Source organism: Leuciscus leuciscus (genome assembly GCF_965113295.1).
Source record: "Leuciscus leuciscus genome assembly, chromosome: 21".
NCBI classification, from domain to species: domain Eukaryota; kingdom Metazoa; phylum Chordata; class Actinopteri; order Cypriniformes; family Leuciscidae; genus Leuciscus; species Leuciscus leuciscus.
In genome coordinates this window covers 11,774,692-11,795,070 of record NC_138745.1, presented here as the reverse complement: position 1 = coordinate 11,795,070, position 20,379 = coordinate 11,774,692, and the positions used below count along the sequence as shown (strand labels likewise).

General features: G+C 38.3%; 2 protein-coding genes across 5 annotated transcripts in view; one reads left to right on the top strand and one right to left on the bottom strand.

Annotated features, from left to right (window-relative positions):
* The window catches only part of grid1b (glutamate receptor, ionotropic, delta 1b), a 503,970-nt gene that overhangs the window by 83,049 nt on the left and 400,542 nt on the right, over nt 1–20,379 (bottom strand). For all 4 annotated transcript variants that reach the window (XM_082151397.1, XM_082151399.1, XM_082151398.1 and 1 more), the window contains exons 6-8: nt 18,939–19,112; nt 10,434–10,595; nt 7,038–7,157 (exon numbers count right to left, since the gene is read on the bottom strand). In XM_082151397.1, the coding sequence (XP_082007523.1) occupies nt 7,038–7,157; nt 10,434–10,595; nt 18,939–19,112 (456 nt within the window). The remainder of the gene's footprint in view (nt 1–7,037; nt 7,158–10,433; nt 10,596–18,938; nt 19,113–20,379) is intronic.
* The window catches only part of ccser2b (coiled-coil serine-rich protein 2b), a 435,236-nt gene that overhangs the window by 297,372 nt on the left and 117,485 nt on the right, over nt 1–20,379 (top strand). The window lies entirely within an intron of this gene.

Genomic DNA, 20,379 nt, shown 5'->3' with positions numbered 1-20,379 from the left:
CGGTTGTATAAACTTCAGAAGTAGTGTATAAAGTAGCAGAGCGACTACCGCACCGGACCGACCTCCTGCCATCTTGAATCGATTTTATGGAATTCAATGCCCTCCCAATCCACTGCGTTCACTGCCAAGCTCCTCTCACTGCCCAGGGGGGCTTCTTCTTCAGTAGAAAATCTGAGGAGCAGATGGCACGTTCACTGTATCAAGAGTGGGTGATGTAGCGCTGCAACCAAGGGTGTTTCCCATTGTGTAATCGCTACGGAGCGTGTCGTTCCCTATTCTAGGATGTCTGATCTGCCTTGTGTATGGTCGAAAAAGTTACAAAAATCTCAAAATAAATGGATAAGGTTGGTTTTAGGTTTTAGTAGTTTAACACGTTGATATATCCCTATAAAAAGAGTAGCACATTTTAAACTAAAAATGGTACACAAGATAATCAATAAAAGAGCTCCTACATATTTTAAAGTGCCCCTATTATGCTATTTTAAAGGCTCCTAATTTTGTTTTGGAGGTCTCCTACAACAGAATTACATGCATCAAAGATAAAAAAAACAGTTTAATTTTCTCATAATATACATTGCATTTTTCAATGACTCTCAATCAAGTCGATTGTGGAATCAATCTCTCTAAATCCCTCCTTTCCGCGAGCTACGCTGCTCTGATTGGCCGGACAGCTCAGTCGGTTGTGATTGGTCTACCACGTATAGCGCCTGTCGGAAGCTACATGTCCATTGCCATAACTGTAACGGAATGGTAAACGAGAGTCGAGGATACAAATGCAGAGTTAGTTTATTAGTGACATGCAGGTACGGTACAAACACAAAAACTCAGGAACTCCAAGAAACACGGACAACGAACCAGCACAAGACTACAAACACAAGGAGGCTAAATAGGGGAACAAACAAAGGAGGGTAACGAGACAGACAGGTGGGACAAATTAACCAATAATCAGATAACAAGATGGGAGGGGCTAGACAATAGACACGAGCACATGGCCCAAAATAACAAAACACCCATGTGCAGCACAAGACAGGACAGGCATGTGACAATAACTGAACGTCAGCTCCATCCGGAGGCTTCCTAAAGCTCAGCAATTGTCACCATAAACTAAAAACAGTAACAAAAGATGACGCCGATTTTACCATATCAATTTGAGCGCGAGTCCAATGATGAAACATTGGAAGAACTAGTTATTCAACCGAACCTCCATTGCAAGGACGACTTGAGCAGGACGTTTCTCAGTTTGAGGGACATTATGAGATGTTGCAGCTGTCATTCCTCGTCATCAGCATTAACAAGTGTATGTGCATCAACAAATCGATGTGTATATTTCTATTTTATTGTGGTGAAAATACGGGAACTGTATCAATAACGGTGCATATGTTCACCCAGCACTAACGTGAATGACTGATGTAACATAAATGTTTGTAAAACAAATCATGCTCCATCCTTTATCTTTACTCAAAGTAGTAAGAACGACAGACAATCTACATTAATAGATGCTGTTTTAGGTAATAGTGGCCCACAGCTGCTTAGCATAAGTATTTTAGTAATAGCGTGAGTTAGCCAGTTAGCCGGAAACTTACACAATATAAAACACAACACAAAGTACATTCATTTTCATCTGACGTACTTACAGGTTGAGATTCCGAGGTGCAAGTTGGTCCAAATAAACTGGGCACTGACCCATCTTTCAAGAGCAAGCGTTTTGTGAATCCCACATTGAACTCCGAGATTTGAGAAGCAGTCGTCAGTAAAATGAAGGGAACAAAGCAAAAGTTTGGGATTGTACTGCTGTGGTATTGTGGTAAAGATGAATTTTAACCACTGATTCTTCAGAGCCTCATCCTTTGGAAGTGAAAATAAAACAAATTTACTTTCACAGCGGAGAGCACAGCGGCTTGACGACATGATATCCACACGAACAAGCTACAGCAAGATGTCAATTCCACGCAGAACGTAGGCTGGGTATTACGAAAATGTAGTAAGTTGTGAAGTGTGAACTTCACGAAAATAACTGACTCTTTCTTTTGAGAGAAACTTTTTATTTATGATGCACTTTCAGCTTTACAACTTTGCAGACTGTTTACATTCACATACAGCTTCATTACACACTGCATGAAAGGTAATTTTCAAAAATCCATAATAGGGGCACTTTGATACACATTTCTTTAGGGTAAGTGAGAAACATTGTTATAATACTAGGCTAAAGTATTATATTATATCGTTTTAAAACTATGTTTAACTACAAGCTGACATATGACTAAAATATGACATGTATGCCTGACTTCATGCTTTTGTTTTGTCGACCTTTAGTTTGTAATACTGTTTTGTTTCCGTTTCCCCTTATTTATTTCTGGAACATACATTTGAGACAAGAGAAAGTAGGATCCGATCATAGCTTATTAAATAAAATAAAAACATGTAAACATGTTTATTTCCATGTTTCATGTATTTGTTAAGTAATCTTTCCTCTTTTTTTTTTTTTTTTTTTTTTTTTTTAAAATAAAAATGCTTAAAATTAATTGGATTGGAGTTAAGGGAAGGGATTGATAGGGGTAAATAATAAAATAACAAATACTAGTTTTACAACCCACCCAAACTACGGTTTTAACTCACTTCAGTTGTAGATGTGTACCAGACATATGTGGGAAAATCCATGATAAACAGAAAAAAACAAAAAAAACAACAACAAACCCAGTCTCTCTTATATTTATAATCTACATATCTCATTTAATGTATCTTGATGAATTTTTGTTCTCTGAGCTTGTTGCAATTCATTGTGGAATTTCCTCATCTGTGAAGGGTGACTGCCAAAATGAGGTACAATTTTGAATAGCCTTACACCCTGTTTACAATACGCTGCAACAGCTTACCCTTACGAAAAGAAAATATATTTCCCAATATGGATGATCAATATATTAAATGTGTGTATATATATATGTATATATTACAATATACTGTATTGAATAATACATAAGGAATTGCCACTTTTCATATATTGAAAAATATGTAACAATATATTTACTAATATATTATAATATATGTAATTTTATATTCAGTAATACACTTCATGATATATAGATGTACTGTATATGTGATCAGATATGGTACTGCATGTGTAATATATTGTATATATTTACTCATGCTTTATAAACACATATAGAGAAATACATAATGTAATATATTTATTGTATTTTATAATTATTTTCATTATAAATGTAAATCGCATATTTTCAAGCTATATTAACAAAAGCACAAGCACACCTGCATGCATGTATTAAAGTATTGTCACAGTGTCTGGTTTGTGTTTCCCCGGGTGTCCACTAGAGGTCCCTGCATTTCCCACAATCCTTTGTCTGTTCTCATCACTCGTCATTGCACGCAGCTGTTCCCTATCACATTGTTAGTTTCTGTGTATATATACCCTGTCTGTTCAGTCATTGTCATGGAATCGTTGTTATTTGTCACACCACTTTGAGGTCTGTTTCCGCTCTGTTTTTGCTTGTTTATTGTTTTGTGTGTAGGATTGCTTATTTGTATTTTGACCCCTGCCTGGAGGATTACGATATTGGATTACCCTAAATAAAAGACATACTGCTTTTGGATCTACTTTCCCTGTTTCCTGTGTGTGGTCCCGTGACAGAACGACTCCGTCAATGTATAGATCCAGCGGTATCAGTTTTTGTGACTCTTCCTCAACCACCAAGAGGGAGAGGAGGCAGCAGAGTGGGATTTCTTGAGCCGAAGAGGCAGAGCCTCGCATTACTTTATTTGAATGTTTTGCTTTGTGCTCGTACCAGGGAGGAGAGTGCTGTGCTCCCGGTGGATTCCGGGGAGAGAGCAGCATCCACTCGCTCGCGGACACGACGGAGGAAGAGGAAGACTTCCCATCTCCCTAATGTCCCGGAGACCGTCCCCGTGCAGTCCGCTGTCGTCCCGGAGGCCGTCCCCGTGCAGTCCGCTGTCGTCCCGGAGGTCGTCCCCGTGCAGCCCGCTGTCGTCCCGGAGGCCGTCCCCATGCAGCCCTCTGTCATTACAGAGGCCGTCCGCAAGATGCTTGCCCTGCCGGCACCGCCCCAGCGACTTGCTCTGCCAGCGCCGCCCCAGTGTCTCGCCCTACCGGTTCCACCGATGCAACCTACCGATCCAGAGACTGTTCAGGTCACGTCTGCCGATCCAGAGACTGTTCAGGTCACGTCTGCCGGTCCAGAGACTGTTCAGGTCACGTCTGCCGGTCCAGAGACTGTTCAGGTCACGTCTGCCCGTCCAGAGACTGTTCAGGTCACGTCTGCCCGTCCAGAGACTGTTCAGGTCACGTCTGCCGGTCCAGAGACTGTTCAGGTCACGTCTGCCGGTCCAGAGACTGTTCAGGTCACGTCTGCCGAGCCAGTGTCTCCGTACAAGATGGCCGCCGCCGAGCCTGTGTCTCCGGACAAGATGGCCGCCGGTGCCTGTGCCTGAGCCGGTGTCTGTTCCTGTTCCTGAGCCTGTGTCTGTGTCTGTTCCTGAGCCGGTGTCTGTTCCTGTTCCGTGACCGCCCAAGGGGTCGTCTCCGCCGTGGCCGCCCGAGGGGTCGTCTCCAGGATTGTCACAGTGTCTGGTTTGTGTTTCCCCGGGTGTCCACTAGAGGTCTCTTCCCCATACTGTCACCATTCACTCATGAACTGCATTTCCCACAATCCTTTGTCTGTTCTCATCACTCGTCATTGCACGCAGCTGTTCCCTATCACATTGTTAGTTTCTATGTATATATATATACCCTGTCTGTTCAGTCATTGTCACGGAGTCGTTGTTATTTGTCACACCACTTTGAGGTCTGTTTCCACTCTGTTTTTGCTTGTTTATTGTTTTGGATTGCTTATTTGGATTTTGACCCCTGCCTGGAGGATTACGATATTGGATTACCCTAAATAAAAGACATACTGCTTTTGGATCTACTTTCCCTGTTTCCGGTGTGGGGTCCCGTGACAAGTATTTAGCAGAGAGACTATCACTGTGCTGAGGAGAGCACAGACATTACTTTTAAAATATTGTAATTATAACCATGATAGTATATGACCAATCTTCAAACGAACCACAGGCTCTACTCTTCAGCATAATGGTAAACCCAACAACTCAGACATAACAGAAAATCTTTTAAATCCAAAATAATAGAACATTAAACACTAACAGATCTCCCCCTATATTAATGAGCAAAACACATAAAATAACACTTAATTTTAACATTTGCTCTCCTTTAACTGTCAGAAGCAAAGCATGCTGGGAACTGGAAATCTGTTGTAACTTATTCCGTGAATGTGTGTGTATATATATATATATATGTGTGAACATACAGTACATTCACATTTATATGGGAACATGTGTGTGCAATATGTAAACAATAAAGGATCAAACTTTGTGAATATTACATGTAATGTTATTTTTGTCTTCATAAATATTTAATATGTATTAATATATAGCCATACATGGCCAATACATATATTGCATTATATTGAAAATAAGCACTAGTTTCCCATTTATGGAAATGTATTATGTAATATATTGCAGTATATTTCCATATATTTTTGTTCCGTAAGGGTAAGCCTATCTACACTAGACTTGTCAGGGTGAATGTTGAAGATCACCTCAGTGATTCCTCCCTCATCCATTTGTCCTGTTGTCAGAAGTACGCGGAAGTACGTTAGAAACAGAACTGAGTATCCATCTACTGTTGTTGCTCCAGCGAAGACAGCATCATTGATTACCATTTTTTTACGTGACACGACAAGTAGTTCACATCCAGTGTAGAAAGAGTATTAGTGATTGGAATGCGGCACAAATGTGTGTCTGTCTTGTTAGGTAGCTCACTACAGTTTCATACAGAGCTTAATATATAGGAGCAGTCAGAGAAAAGTCATTTAGAGAGACAGAGAGACTAAGGACTAAGATAAGACAAAAGCCAACAGGGTACTGAGTCACTACTGAAGAAATCACTTGAAACTTTCCGGCCTTCTTTAACCTCCAAAGGGTTTCTTGTTTAGCCAGGAAATGTATTTGCCTCGGCTTTCAAACCATGGCATATGTCAAATTAACAGCACGGCTCGCTGTTTGTCTCCATAGCAGGGTGGAAATGCAGTTGGCTACATTAATCTCTTTTTGGGCGGCACTGCTTAGAAGACTAAAGCTGGTGCTCTAATAATGAACAACAACAGGACTGAGTACACTTGACGTACCATTAGCTGTCCTTTCCTTTCATTATAGCTAATAAATGTGCTTTGTGTGAGGGGGAGCCGGTGTGTGTGCGGGCAGGGAGTAAATGGCTGTGGCACTGTGGATCCTAATGGCTATAATGTGATACAGTGGGTTCATAATTCAGGTTGGGATGCAGGGTGATTAAATCTTCATTACCAGCAGACTGTTTCCTCTCCTGTAATTTATATTACTCTTTCTTTTAAATGATGGATGGACCCAAACAGTTTATGGCTACAAAAACAGAGCACAGAAATCAGCAAATACAGCTATGAAGAGAAAAGAGGACAGTCTGTAATGAAAATTACTTGTGATTGTTCTAGGAAAAAGTACAGCAAAAGCTAATTAAAATATCCAACTGTAGGCTAAATAAACCATCTAGTGGTAGACATGGAATTGAATAGACTGTGTGTAGGGGACACTTTATGACATACAAAATAGGTAGTGCACGTAGTCATAAAGCTTGTATTACAACATGTTTGGCCTGGCAAGCCAGTTGAAGCACGACTCATCACTGCCGTTTGCTATTGCCTCTAAAACATTTGACAATGAGGTGAGGAGTAAAAATGACTCCTGTCAATGTCCAGTCAAATTTGGAGACAATTACATTGTCAATTTGTTCTCAATGGAGAGTCTTTCTGAAAAGTAGATTATGCATTCTCCATGTTTATCATTTATGATAATTTATGACATTTATGACATTTATTTGAGTTTTAATTTTACCTAAGGTTACTGGTAATGAAAAAAGAATCAGAAATCAGAAGAGCTTTTACACCAGGTACTAGAAATGAAAATCCAATTTAACTCACGCGCTTTATGTCTTTTCCAAACGTCTCACTGAAGCTGGTTCCCAAAATCTCAAACTGAACGTGTGAATTTGATCCATTGTCCATGAAGTCCATAATTCCGGTGAGACCAGTTACACGGCCCTGTGGGAACAAGACAGTCTGAATCAATAAACAATAAAGCGACACAGTAAAAAGAACTGATCCAGATCAAACTGCAATGTGCTATACCCTTTTATACATTAAACTTTACCAATTGCAATTTCAAACCTTTAATCTTTCTTGGGCTTTACAATATGAATGGCCTCGTGGTCTGGGGCCAGTGGGAGAAAGGTTTGGCTCAGTGTGCATTACCGCTCCTTTCCCAATTTGACCAGTACTGCATGTATATCAGCAGTTAATTTGACTGTGTGTTTTACATTTTACAGCTGCTGTTAAATTAGTAAATGTGCATACATAAGTGTGAGGTTCATACATAACATCTGGCATACAGAAACAGCTATATCTCGAGATGTGTTTTTAAAACTGATTAAATTTAACAAGACAACGTTCATGACCCACTGATAACTAAGGTGGGCAAAAAGTAATTCCCTTCCAAGGGGAACTCACGCTGCGCCGAGAATGACACTGTGGGAATGCTCTGCGGGATTGCGTTGTGAAGCATGTGTGAAATCAGTCAAATGGTGTGACGGGACATCAGAGGCGGGTGACATCACGGCCATGAAACCATAAAGCATGCCCAAACAATGCAACACTAGTTTTTTGTGTCTTCAGTAAGTGCTCTCTGTGAACTTATTTATCTTATTTGGTGTTGTCTGTCCTGTTACAAGCATATATATTATATAATGCAGAGCAAAGAGCAGTTTAGATTGTGTATCCATCCCTGCCCACACTGCATAATGAGTGAGGATACACATTTTTTGTTTAGAACAGAGCACGCACAGTCAATTTTTGAGGGGGACGGCTCTGAGCATTGTGCACAGCTTCCATTACGGACACTCCTGCCTGGCACTCTTCAAGGAGGGCGCTCAGGCTTGCGTTCCACATGGTTCTTGTCCTGCTGCTGCCGAGGCACAGCTGGGATTCAGGTCATGGGGACCAGAAATAGATTTAGCAGCCTCAAAAATTTGAAAAAGCCAGCTCCTCACACCGTGCCACTCAAAAACAGAGCGTCATCACCCAAGCTCCCCCACAGAGAGGGAGGCGCTCTCAACCGCAGCCTTTGCGGGGTAAGACCGATCTGAGGACTGTTATTATCTCCAAGAAGGCTGCAGGGAAGAGGTCCTGACGCCAATGGCACCAGAACTCTGAGGGCAGTCAAGTGTTCAACACCTCATTATACAGTGCCCATTTACCTTTGGTGCTCTCAGGGGCCATTCTGCTAACCCCGCCACCTAATGTGCTTCGGGGCGCAGTGGTCTCCAGCGAGCACCTATCTCTGTGTCCGCCCAGAAAAGTAGAAGAACTGGGATGCATATTTCCATATCTCCATCCTTCCACAACACAGGAAGTTCCTCCGTTTCACTTTCGGGGGCAAAGAGTACCAATATCTGGTTCTTCCTTTTCGGTCGAGCTTTATCACCCTGCACTTTCACCAAATGCTTGGATGCAGCACTGGCGCAGTTACGACTTCAGGGCATCCACATTCTGAACTAATTTAAAGATTGGTTGATTTTAGCTCAGTCGCATCAGTTGTCAGCACCTATGTCAGTCTGAGCCCACTTGACTAGGAGTATTACGCCCTCTTCTGTCAGGAGTTTCACTTCAAGATGATTGTGATGTGGCGCCCTGGTCCTCTCTGCACACACATGATGTTTTACAACCTGGACTTGGACTCTACATCTACATCAGGGTCCCTGAAGAGGGAATGAGACACTGTGTCACCCTGCCGTACTTCCTGCATGCCTGTCAGCGACTTCAGCCTATTAGAAGCTACCGTTGAATTGTTTGGGCATGCTTTACAGTTTCCTGGTCGTGACATCACCCGCCTCTGACATTCCCTCATATCAACGGACTGATTTCACACTTGCTTCATGAGAGCAGAGCATTCACACAGAGCATTCCCAGCGTCATTCTCAACACAGTGTCTTGTTCTGGAATGCTTGAATTATAATTAACAAGACAAAAAACATAATATTAAAGCATATAAAATCATTTCACCAATAAAAGTAATCCATAGTTCTCAGTTGGTTTTGGATGTGTAGTCTATACACAGAATTTGACATGCACCAAACAAAGTATTTTATGTAGATTCTAATAATCAAAAATAATAATTGTGATTACAAAATCAACAGAAAAAATGTCAAATTAAATAGAATCATTGATTGGCACAGATTAATCAGCAAAAACTATAAATCCGTCGACTAATAGCTGGGTATTAACAGGAATTATTGCAAAATATAAACCAGCATTATTATTGTTAAATATAAAACTATTAAAAACATTTTTGTTAATTGAAATAAAGCTGAAATAAAAATATCATATATAAATATTAGATAAAAAAATAAATAAAAATAAATAAATAATAATAATAATAATAATAATATATATATAATCATAATAATATATTTAATATGTATATTAGTCTTGGCGACACAAAAAAACTGAAAAAAACATTTTAAAAAATGTTTAGCTAATACTGAAAAAAGTTAAATAAAAAAAGATAATTAATAAACTCAATGTTATCACAAAATATGATAGTATATAAATAATATTAAAATGAAACTGTCATAAACCCTTATTTGTTTACTATCCTTTAAAAGTAGGCTAAATTTATCTTGAACAGATTTCTTAATGTTTTCTTTACTGGTCTGACTGGGCCACCTGTTTAGAGTGGTGTGGGTCGCTCAGCGCTTGAAAAACATCACTATGAAAGTTTCAGAGACAAATCTATCCATGGCTTCACTTGTCCATGTCCCTCTCATGGCCGATTAGAGGTTTCTTGCAGTTCTTTGTGGTTCATATAAAGTTAAAAAGGCGTGAAATGAGGAACACACTCTAGACCGCTTGCTGCCCCTCAGAGCTCACAGACACATGAGCTCGTAAGATGAGACATCAGCTGCTGTGGCCACCACACCAGCTATTGTGCAGCTTTCAGTGGCCCTTGAGAGAGTTCTGTGTGAGGACAACCAGCTATCTCAGCTTGACCGCTGTGCTTGAGTTTAAAAGAAAAGTGATTGCAGCAGAGAGAGGGGAAGTCAGGAAACAACCTACATGAAAGCAATTTGCATTTCAAAAAGCCACATGTCTGGGACTTGATGTAAAGCAATGGAAACTATCATCTTGTCACAGTTGCTTTTATTCAAATACTCGCTATCTTGCCACGTTTAGTCTTGCAGGCTAAATGTGATAGCCCCCCAACAGTGTGACAAACAGCAAAACAGAGTTTCTGAAAAAATCTTGACATCAAACATTTCATACCTTTTGGATCGTCTCCAGCATGGACCAGCCTCCATTCCAGGGCTTGGTTGACTTTCTGATGCAGTTGAGGCTGGCCATGCTGTGCCACTTCCGGTCTTCTAATTTCCGATAGAATGCGTTGGCCAACATCAACACACTGTCATAAAGGTACAGATTGGACACCTGGAATCAAAACAACCAAATAATATATAATACTATTTTTGATCCATCAAAATAAATGTTTAAATGAAACACTGAATTACACTGATTAAAGTTTTCAATTTGCAGAAAATTTAAACCAAAAACAATGTTTATTAAATGATCAGTTCAAAATGAAAATTCTGTCATCATTTACTCACCCTCAAGTTGTTTCAAACCCTATATGAATTTATTTCTACTGCTGAACTCAAAAGAAGATAATTTGAAGAATGTCGGTAACCAACAGAGCCGCCTTAACCTAATGTTAGGCCCCGGGGCTGAGAGGTTTTGTAGGCTCCCCATCCCCTCGATTTATAGAGTCTCATTTAAAAAAAGTGTAATATCTAGGTAATCTACATCACAAAATGCATTAGTTTCTTTCGAGACCTACAACAGTGAGTTTTCCCTCTTTGAGCCAGAAAACACCATAATATTGTTATTAACATATCACTGAGCCCACTTGAGCATAAACACAAGACACTTTATTTAACAATCACACACAGCAACTAAATTTCAACTTTATGCAAATGAGAAGCGATTTTTGCGAGCGACAACCAATAGGAAAGAAGCCTTTCAGTGGCGCTCAGCTCCCGTCACCGTCTCGAGTGCAGTGCAGGCAAGACAGAAGAGTTCAAGGGCGATTTCACTGTTTTATATGATTTGACTGTAACTAACCACAAATATGGATATAATAAAATGATGCATGGAAAAGAAACTGTCGACAGTCTCAGTGAGTTTCATTCATACATTTATAGATCGAGTGTTGTAGTTTTATGATGCAAGTTTAGCACTGCTGCAGTTCATTTTACAGTTTCCCCTGCATTATGTTGACTATTAGGGACAAGAAAATGTATTATTTGTCAAATTCGGATGACGTTTTAGTAATTTATGACAGTATGAGTGAGTTTAATTTATAGATTGATCGATCGTTAATCTAGTAAATTATTTAATCCATTGAACACTGCTGTGTGGTAATATAAAAACACTCTCCCGAACAGCATACTGTTTCTTTCGAGCCTAATTCCTAGTCAAATTAAAATAATAGTTAAAATATGTTTTGTATAGATGTGGCCAGACGAGCAGTCTACCAATAACATTAGAGCGACAGCACTACCAACGCCCACAAGCGACTTCACAGTATAGAGACTAGCGACATACAGCGACAAAATCTGACAAGTTACAAAACAATATGACCTTTTCAGCTCATCATGAACCTGAACATGGGAGGCCCCTGAACTTGGGAGGCCCCTGGGCTTCAGCCCAGGTAAGCCCGTGCATTAAGGCGGCCTTGGTAACCAAACAGTTGATGTACCACATTGACTTCTATTAATACTTACAGTATTTTTTTTCTCCTACTATGGAAGTCAATGGGGTACATCAACTGTCTGGTTACAGACATTCTTCAAAATTTCTCCTTTTGTGGAAGTATTTTCAGTTAAGACACCTCCTGGTGCAGGTCTTCGGCTCCAGTTCATTAGTTCCACCGAGCGGTGACATATTAGAGAAGGTCCTAACAATTTATGGGAGCGGCCATGAAGCCTCTGCTTACTACGCAATGATCCTTACGGCCTCGGACTCTAATATTTTGTCCCTCAAAATGACATGGGAAACTGACCTAAAGGTGTCATTCACAGAAGCAGAATTCTTAGAAATGGAAAAAAATTTCAAGGGAACTGCGAACGCGACTTATCCAATTCAAAATACTGAATAGATTCTATTGGACACCATCCAGGCTGCATAAGGTTGGTTTGGTTCATAACTCGGATTGCTGGAGGTGTCAGGACAAAAATGGTACACATGCTCTGGAGTTGGCCAAAAATTCAGGCTTTTTGGTCTTCCCTTCATCAAGTCGTAGAGCAAATTGTTGACCAGAATATCCCGTTCACCCCTAGTTTGTTTATTTTGGGGGACCCCTCTGCATTAAGTGATTTGACCCCTCCACTCTCTAACTGGACCCAGACTGTCCTTATGTTAGGCCGGAAACTTCTGGTCAAAGAATGGAAAGCCCCATCTGCACCTGCACTGGATTTGTGGCACGCTGCTCTGGGTCAGCTGGCTGCCCTTGAACAACTGTCCTACAGGTTGCTTGATAAAGTGGAGGAGTATAACTTGAAATGGGGGGAAGTATCATTCGTACACTTTGGGCGTTTAATGGCGTTCTGGCTCATAAACATAGCATTTAACTAGAAAACATGATTGATGGACACTTTTTGTTACAATACTGTACCTACATATAGGCAAGGTTGCAAACTCAAGGGCTCTGTGCATCACTGTCATCTGTGTTTTTTTATATTTTTTTATTTGTATTTTTAATTTTTTTCTTTAATATGTATTCTTAGTATAGTTTTTGTCTATGGTCGCGTTATGTCTTTCTTTTATTCTATTTTGTTGTACGTGTATTTTTTTTTATTTTTTTTTTGACGGATTTGTGTGTGTTTAAATGTTTTGAAAAACCAATAAACTGTTAATCATAAAAAAAATAAAATTCTCCTTTTGTGTTTGGCAGAACAAAGAAATTCATACAGGTTTGAAACAACTTGAGGGTGAGTAAATAATGACAGAATATTCATTTTGAAGTGAACTATTACTTTAAATAATCAATTATTTAATCACATTTATTTAATAATCAACACTCTAAATCAACAAAATAAACGTATAGAGTTGCGTATAAACTTTTTTTTCATGACAGAATTATTCAAACATACATTAAATAATGAAGGCAACAGTTTAAGTAAAAATTTAATGAACATGTAATATAGTGCATACATTAAGAATACATGCTCCTCTCTAGAGTTATTTTTTCTAGCAGATTTGGAAATTAAATTGCTTTCCTGACATAAATATAATGTTACTGTATGTGACTGTTTTATTGACGTCTTTTCCACAGTTGAAACACTGAGCGAATACATGAGACATGATACATTTCAGGAAGTTGTAATGTTTCTTTCAACATATCTGATGTTCATTCATGTTTATTTTGTGCAATAACTAGTAATACAGAAGAGAAAGAGATCCGTTCACGGATCAAAACAACATTATTGTTTGAATTTCATTATAAAATTGACAGAAGTCGATAGCTCAGGCTTTGTTTCATATCAACATTAACAAAACACAAATCATATGGAGATTATTGGATGGTAAGAATAATGTCTCGGTTCATCAAACTGAAGATCTATTTAAAATGAAAAATCAATACTGTCAACTCAACCCTAGCATCCACACATGTGACATGTTTTGCTTTTGTCGCTTATTCACTTTTTTGTCCACAAACAATACTGGACCGTAATTTAGGAACACGTGCAAACTCAATAAATAACCATGGAAACATGCATTGGGGACACAGGCAAAACAGGAACAAAACAAGGAGAATAAACAAAAAACAAAGCAGAACTTCATGTGACAATTCTCTCTACAGCTTAAATATTATTAATATATTAACCATATATATATATATATATATATATACACTCACCTAAAGGATTGTTAGGAACACCTGTTCAATTTCTCATTAATGCAATTATCTGTTCAATTTCTCATTAATGCAATTATCTAATCAACCAATCACATGGCAGTTGCTTCAATGCATTTAGGGGTGTGGTCATGGTCAAGACAATCTCCTGAACTCCAAACTGAATGTCAGAATGGGAAAGAAAGGTGATTTAAGCAATTTTGAGTGTGGCATGGTGGTGCCAGACGGGCCGGTCTGAGTATTTCACAATCTGCTCAGTTACTGGGATTTTCACACACAACCATTACAAAGAATGGTGTGAAAAGGGAAAAACAACCAGTATGCGGCAGTCCTGTGGGCGAAAATGCCTTGTTGATGCTAGAGGTCAGAGGAGAATGGGCCGACTGATTCAAGCTGATAGAAGAGCAACTTTGACTGAAATAACCACTCGTTACAACCGAGGTATGCAGCAAAGCATTTGTGAAGCCACAACACGCACAACCTTGTGGCGGATGGGCTACAACAGCAGAAGACCCCACCGGGTACCACTCATCTCCACTACAAATAGGAAAAAGAGGCTACAATTTGCACGAGCTCACCAAAATTGGGCAGTTGAAGACTGGAAAAATGTTGCCTGGTCTGATGAGTCTCGATTTCTGTTGAGACATTCAGATGGTAGAGTCAGAATTTGGCGTAAACAGAATGAGAACATGGATCCATCATGCCTTGTTACCACTGTGCAGGCTGGTGGTGGTGGTGTAATGGTGTGGGGGCTGTTTTCTTGGCACACTTTAGGCCCCTTAGTGCCAATTGGGCATCATTTAAATGCCACAGCCTACCTGAGCATTGTTTCTGACCATGTCCATCCCTTTATGACCACCACTACGTCCAGCAGGATAATGCACCATGTCACAAAGCTCGAATCATTTCAAATTGGTTTCTTGAACATGACAATGAGATCACTGTACTAAAATGGCCCCCACAGTCACCAGATCTCAACCCAATAGAGCATCTTTGGGATGTGGTGGAAAAGGAGCTTCGTGCCCTGGATGTGCATCCCACAAATCTCCATCAACTGCAAGATGCTATCCTATCAATATGGGCCAACATTTCTAAAGAATGCTTTCAGCACCTTGTTGAATCAATGCCACATAGAATTAAGGCAGTTCTGAAGGCGAAAGGGGGTCAAACACAGTATTAGTATGGTGTTCCTAATAATCCTTTAGGTGAGTGTATATATATATATATATATATATATATATATATATATATATATATATATATATATATATATACATACACCTTTAGTTCTCATGACCTTGTCAACCATTTACTGGCAATTCGTTTACCTTTTTGTTTAATATTTTTCTTAAAAATGTAATAGAGATGTATTAATTAAGAATAGCTTTAACTCAAGTTATGGGCTGTAAGACACACTGACTGCTGACAATGCATCAGGAACTCTCCTCTGTCCATGACCCACCGGATTCAAATCAAAATTCTGTTTCTCATCCAAGTATGACATCTGCTGAGTGTTACAAGCTGCTAGGTGCAGTCATTATTCCAGTTGATGTATAAAATAACACCTGTCCTTCCTGTACGAACAACCAGTTCCTGATCAGTGAATGACGGCCACACTAGTTGAGATGACAGGTCCATACAGGAAGACATTTGTCACACTTTACTGAGACTGTCCATCAGTTAAGGCATGTTGGAGGTATTAGCAAAAGCTGCGCGGGTGACTCCAGTGATTTCTGGTTTTTGGAGTGACAGGGAAAAGAACACAAAGGTGGGTAGCTCATGTTGACACTGTAGATTTGCAGAAAAAAACCTGACAGGTTTGTCACCGCTGTGAACTAGTGGTTTTCTTTGTCAAGGTGAATAAAATCATAGAACATTTTAACCCTCGTTTTCATGAATAATTAAGGAGTAAGACTCCAGAGTATGTGCGGTGCAAAGCTCAGCCATCTGTTTCCTACTATGAATCTATTGTTCATGTGCATTCAAGGGGTTTCGAGAAGCAGAAATTTAGACGTCACGGCAGAAAAGGAAAACACTTGGAAACAACAATCAGGTTTTTATATAGGGCTGTAACCACCAAATTGTAACCATCAGTAATATCCTGTGATGCAAACAACTCAACGTTTTGTCACATTTCACCATTTTGAATGGAAAATATAGGATAATTATATATACGATTCATGCAGCTCATAACTGAATGTGCACAGTGAAGAAACATTTTGTTGTTTTCATGCAAACATTACCTCTTTTTTGAATGCAAATTTTAAAATAAAAATATTGGTAACACTTTATAATAACGTTCAGTTGTAAGTCATTTATGTAAGGGTTAATGCCCGACGAGGTGTCCATTATCAGGTATTAATGGACGACGGCGAGGCGTGAACCGTCCGACGCGCAGCGGAGGACAGTTGCCTCCGCCGAAGTCCATTAATACCTGACAATGGACACCTTGAAGGGCATTAACCCGCTTATACCATGGTCACTTACGAAAGAAAGAAATATTTAATCAATTAATAATACTTTATTGTGTTTTAGAGTAAAAATCGTGAGGGTTTTTATTTATTAAGTCGAGCGCACTATTTAATATCTCCCGTATACAGGCGTTGCCAAGCAACGTGGCCACAGCGACCCGACCGCAGCGATGCGAAACTTTGTTTCAAAGAGTCAAAACTCACAGATAGTTTCCTAAATCGTTTTTATTAGGCCTACAGCAAATATTGTCAACCATTCACTCACGTGTTGAAAGGAAAGCAAGCAAGACAGAAAGACAGGCAATGGCAGTAGGCCATATTCCTAGGTGTACATTATCACTTTTTAACGGACACACTGCAGCCAATCAGAATCGAGTATTCACCCAGACCATGGTATAAAAGTGGTTAGTTAATGATGCACTAATCATTTACAAAACATTCATAAATGATTAGCAAGTGATATACTAACATTTTATGTATGTTTTGTAAATTGTGTTACAAGTCATTTACAAGTGATTAGTAAAGGATTAACTAATCATTTATGAAACATGACTATGTATTCATAAATGATTAATTAGTGATATGTTCATTATTTTATGTGTGTTTTGTAGATTCAGTTTTAAGTCATTTACAATTGATTAGTTAATGATTAACTAATCATTTACAAAACATGACTATGCGTTTCATAAATGTTTAATAAATGATGTTACATTTTTTTGTATGTTTTGCTCACATTAGGTGCACAGTGGTTAGACTCCATGTGTTTCAGAGAAGACAGCTGTCTATACCCTCACCAGTCAGCACTTACATTGCAGTACACACTACAGTGTTCAACACCTGTCATAGATGTGTAAACACATGAATAAATCATTTACAACACTTTCTGCGTCCCCTAATCTAAAGTGTAAACTATTCATCACTTGTAAATGTCTTACACTTCATTTGTAGATTACCACTTCAGGAATCAAAAAGGCATAAGATCTACGAATGTTATCTACGAATGTATATGTAACACATTTACAAGTGATGAATAGTTTACACTTTAGATTAGGGGATGCAGAAAGTGTTAGAAATCATTTACAACACTTTCTGCATCCCCTAATCTAAAGTGTAAACTATTCATCACTTGTAAATATGTTACACTTACCTGTTACAAATGATCTGTGCGTGTATTCAAGGCATTTACAACACTTTCTGCACCCTCTAATTGCTACATACATACAAAAAAAACAATTTATTAAACATTTATGAAACGCATATTCATGTTTTGTAAATGGTTAGTTAATCATTTACTAATCATTTCTAAATGACTTATAACTGAATCTACAAAACATACATAAAATGTTAGCATATCACTTATTAATCATTTATGAACGCAGTCATGTTTTGCAAATAATTAGTTAATCATTTACTAATCACTTGTAAATGACTTGTAACACAATTTACAAAACATATATAAAATGTTAGCATATCACTTGCTAATCATTTATGAATGTTCAGTAAATGATTAGTTCATCATTAACTAACCACTTATAAATGACTTACAACTGAACGTTATTATATTATTTGCAAAGCTCAAATTTATTACAGAATATTGCTCTTTTACTGTTGTTCTTTTTTTCTTTATTCACTTCCATTTAAATCATTTAATTATTTAATTAATTTAAACAAAAAGACCATTGCACAAAACACTAAGGGACAGATTTATTAACAGCTTGAGCCAGCGCAAACCCTCTTTTGGCGTTAAAAAACTACTGTCAGGATTTACTAAAGACACACAGCGAAAAATTTGCTCTGAAAAGCCTTATACCATATACCTTACTGCATATGCATTTGTAGGAGTTTCCCTTTCAGGCGCAAATGTATGGGAGGAGAGTATTTAAATGAATGACGCAAGATGATTTACTAAGGTTTGCGGTCGTCAATGTACTGGTTTTTGCAACTTTGAGCCATTATTTACCGCCGTATAACCGGTCTTAAACCAGACACTACCTGGTAGATTGCGTTGGTCATTATGGAAATGATCTGACTGCGTCTGTGTTCTTTACTTTGCGCGTCGTCTGTAGATCACATGCAGAACTTTCCACTCCCATCTGCGCTGTTTTGGAATTTAGCGCTCTCACGCTAATTTACCATGTTTATTAAATCTTCCCCTAAAACTAAAATCATTGAATGAAAACCCACATAGGGACAAGTTGAAAATAAATCAGCAAAAAAAAACGCCTAATTAAAATAAAATAAAACATTAAAAACGCTGTGAGAGACTCTAGGGTCCCATTGTCTGTAAAGGTTGAAAATCCCTGATCTTAACTTCACTTGTTCTAGATTTAATGGGTTTGAGAATGCCATCTCCTACATGGCGATGATGCTGTTTCTATGGTTACTGACCTCCAGCGACTGCAGGTAGCCCTCCTGAGGGTCGCAAAGCAGTGAGGAGATACGGTGGTTGTTCCTCATACAGCTCACACTGCTGTCTCTCCAGAGAGGGAATATCTGCCTGACGACGGTCATCCTTCCCAAGGAACTGTGGGCCAACTCCATAATCTCAGCGTCACTGATCTCCTACACTCACAAAGAGACAAAATACAAAGAATAATCATGAGTATTTATGAATCAATAGTAAATTGATTACTTATTACATTCGTAATAAGGTTAGGTTGCCTACCTACATGATATATACTAGGGATGCTACTGCCTTTTAAGATACCTTGTAAGATATCCAAGGCAACAGATTAAAAACTTGTTCATTGTAATATATATATATATATATATATATATATATATATATATATATATATATATATATATATATATATATATATATATATATATATATATATTAATGTGCTATTATATGGTTTGTTTGTTAATTTGACATTAGCTTAGCAGCATGCTAACATGAAACTCAATTGACATAAGTTGTGAGTCAAGTCTTATTTGTGTTTCATGTGAGGAGTGTCAATATAGAGTGTTTCATATCAGTCACGTATAAGCTTTCCTTACACTTAGGATGCTTCTTTAGCTGTGGTTACACTTTATTTTAAGATTTCCTTGTTACAGTGTAACAAGTACAGTATACATTAAAGTACTAAGTAATATCAATTAACAACATGTACAATAGGGTTAGGACTAGGATTTGGTTTAGGGTAAGTTGCATGTAATTATGCATAATTTGCTGTTATTACTACAATAAGTACATGTAACATATGTAACAAGGACACTGTAAAATAAAGTGTTATAAGAGCTTATCCAGGCAGCTCAATTTTTATTTATTTTTTACAAGTTTTTTTTTTTATTATGTTGAGTTAAGATTGTCTTAAAAAAATAAGAATAAAATAATAATAATTGGGACAGGGAGATTGTGAAAAGGAAGAAACAAAATAAAATGGCACAATCATTATTTTAAAGCACAGGACACTGAGGAAAGGGGGACTCAGAGAATAATATGAAACAATCAATATACAAGCAATTTCAAAGCAGTATCTGGAATGCTGGGAAAGCTGGGTATTATTGCATCAAATTGGGATATTTAAATAACATATAAATAATGGAAAGCCAATTAAGGCAATGGAAATGGTTTTCAATATGTTTTTCAATAGGAGAACAAAGATTGAACCCCTCTGACATATTTTGAGTCTGGAAATTTTAAGAAAATGTATTGTTCGACAAGAATTTGCAACTTCCCCTGATAGTAACAGTACAATATGTTCAACCTTGTGGACATAATTGGTGAACATATTTAATGTCAAATAATTATTCATATTGGTCCACTTCAAACCACAGCCAAACCCTCTGCTGTTTAGAAGAACCTTGCTGAAAAGATCATCTC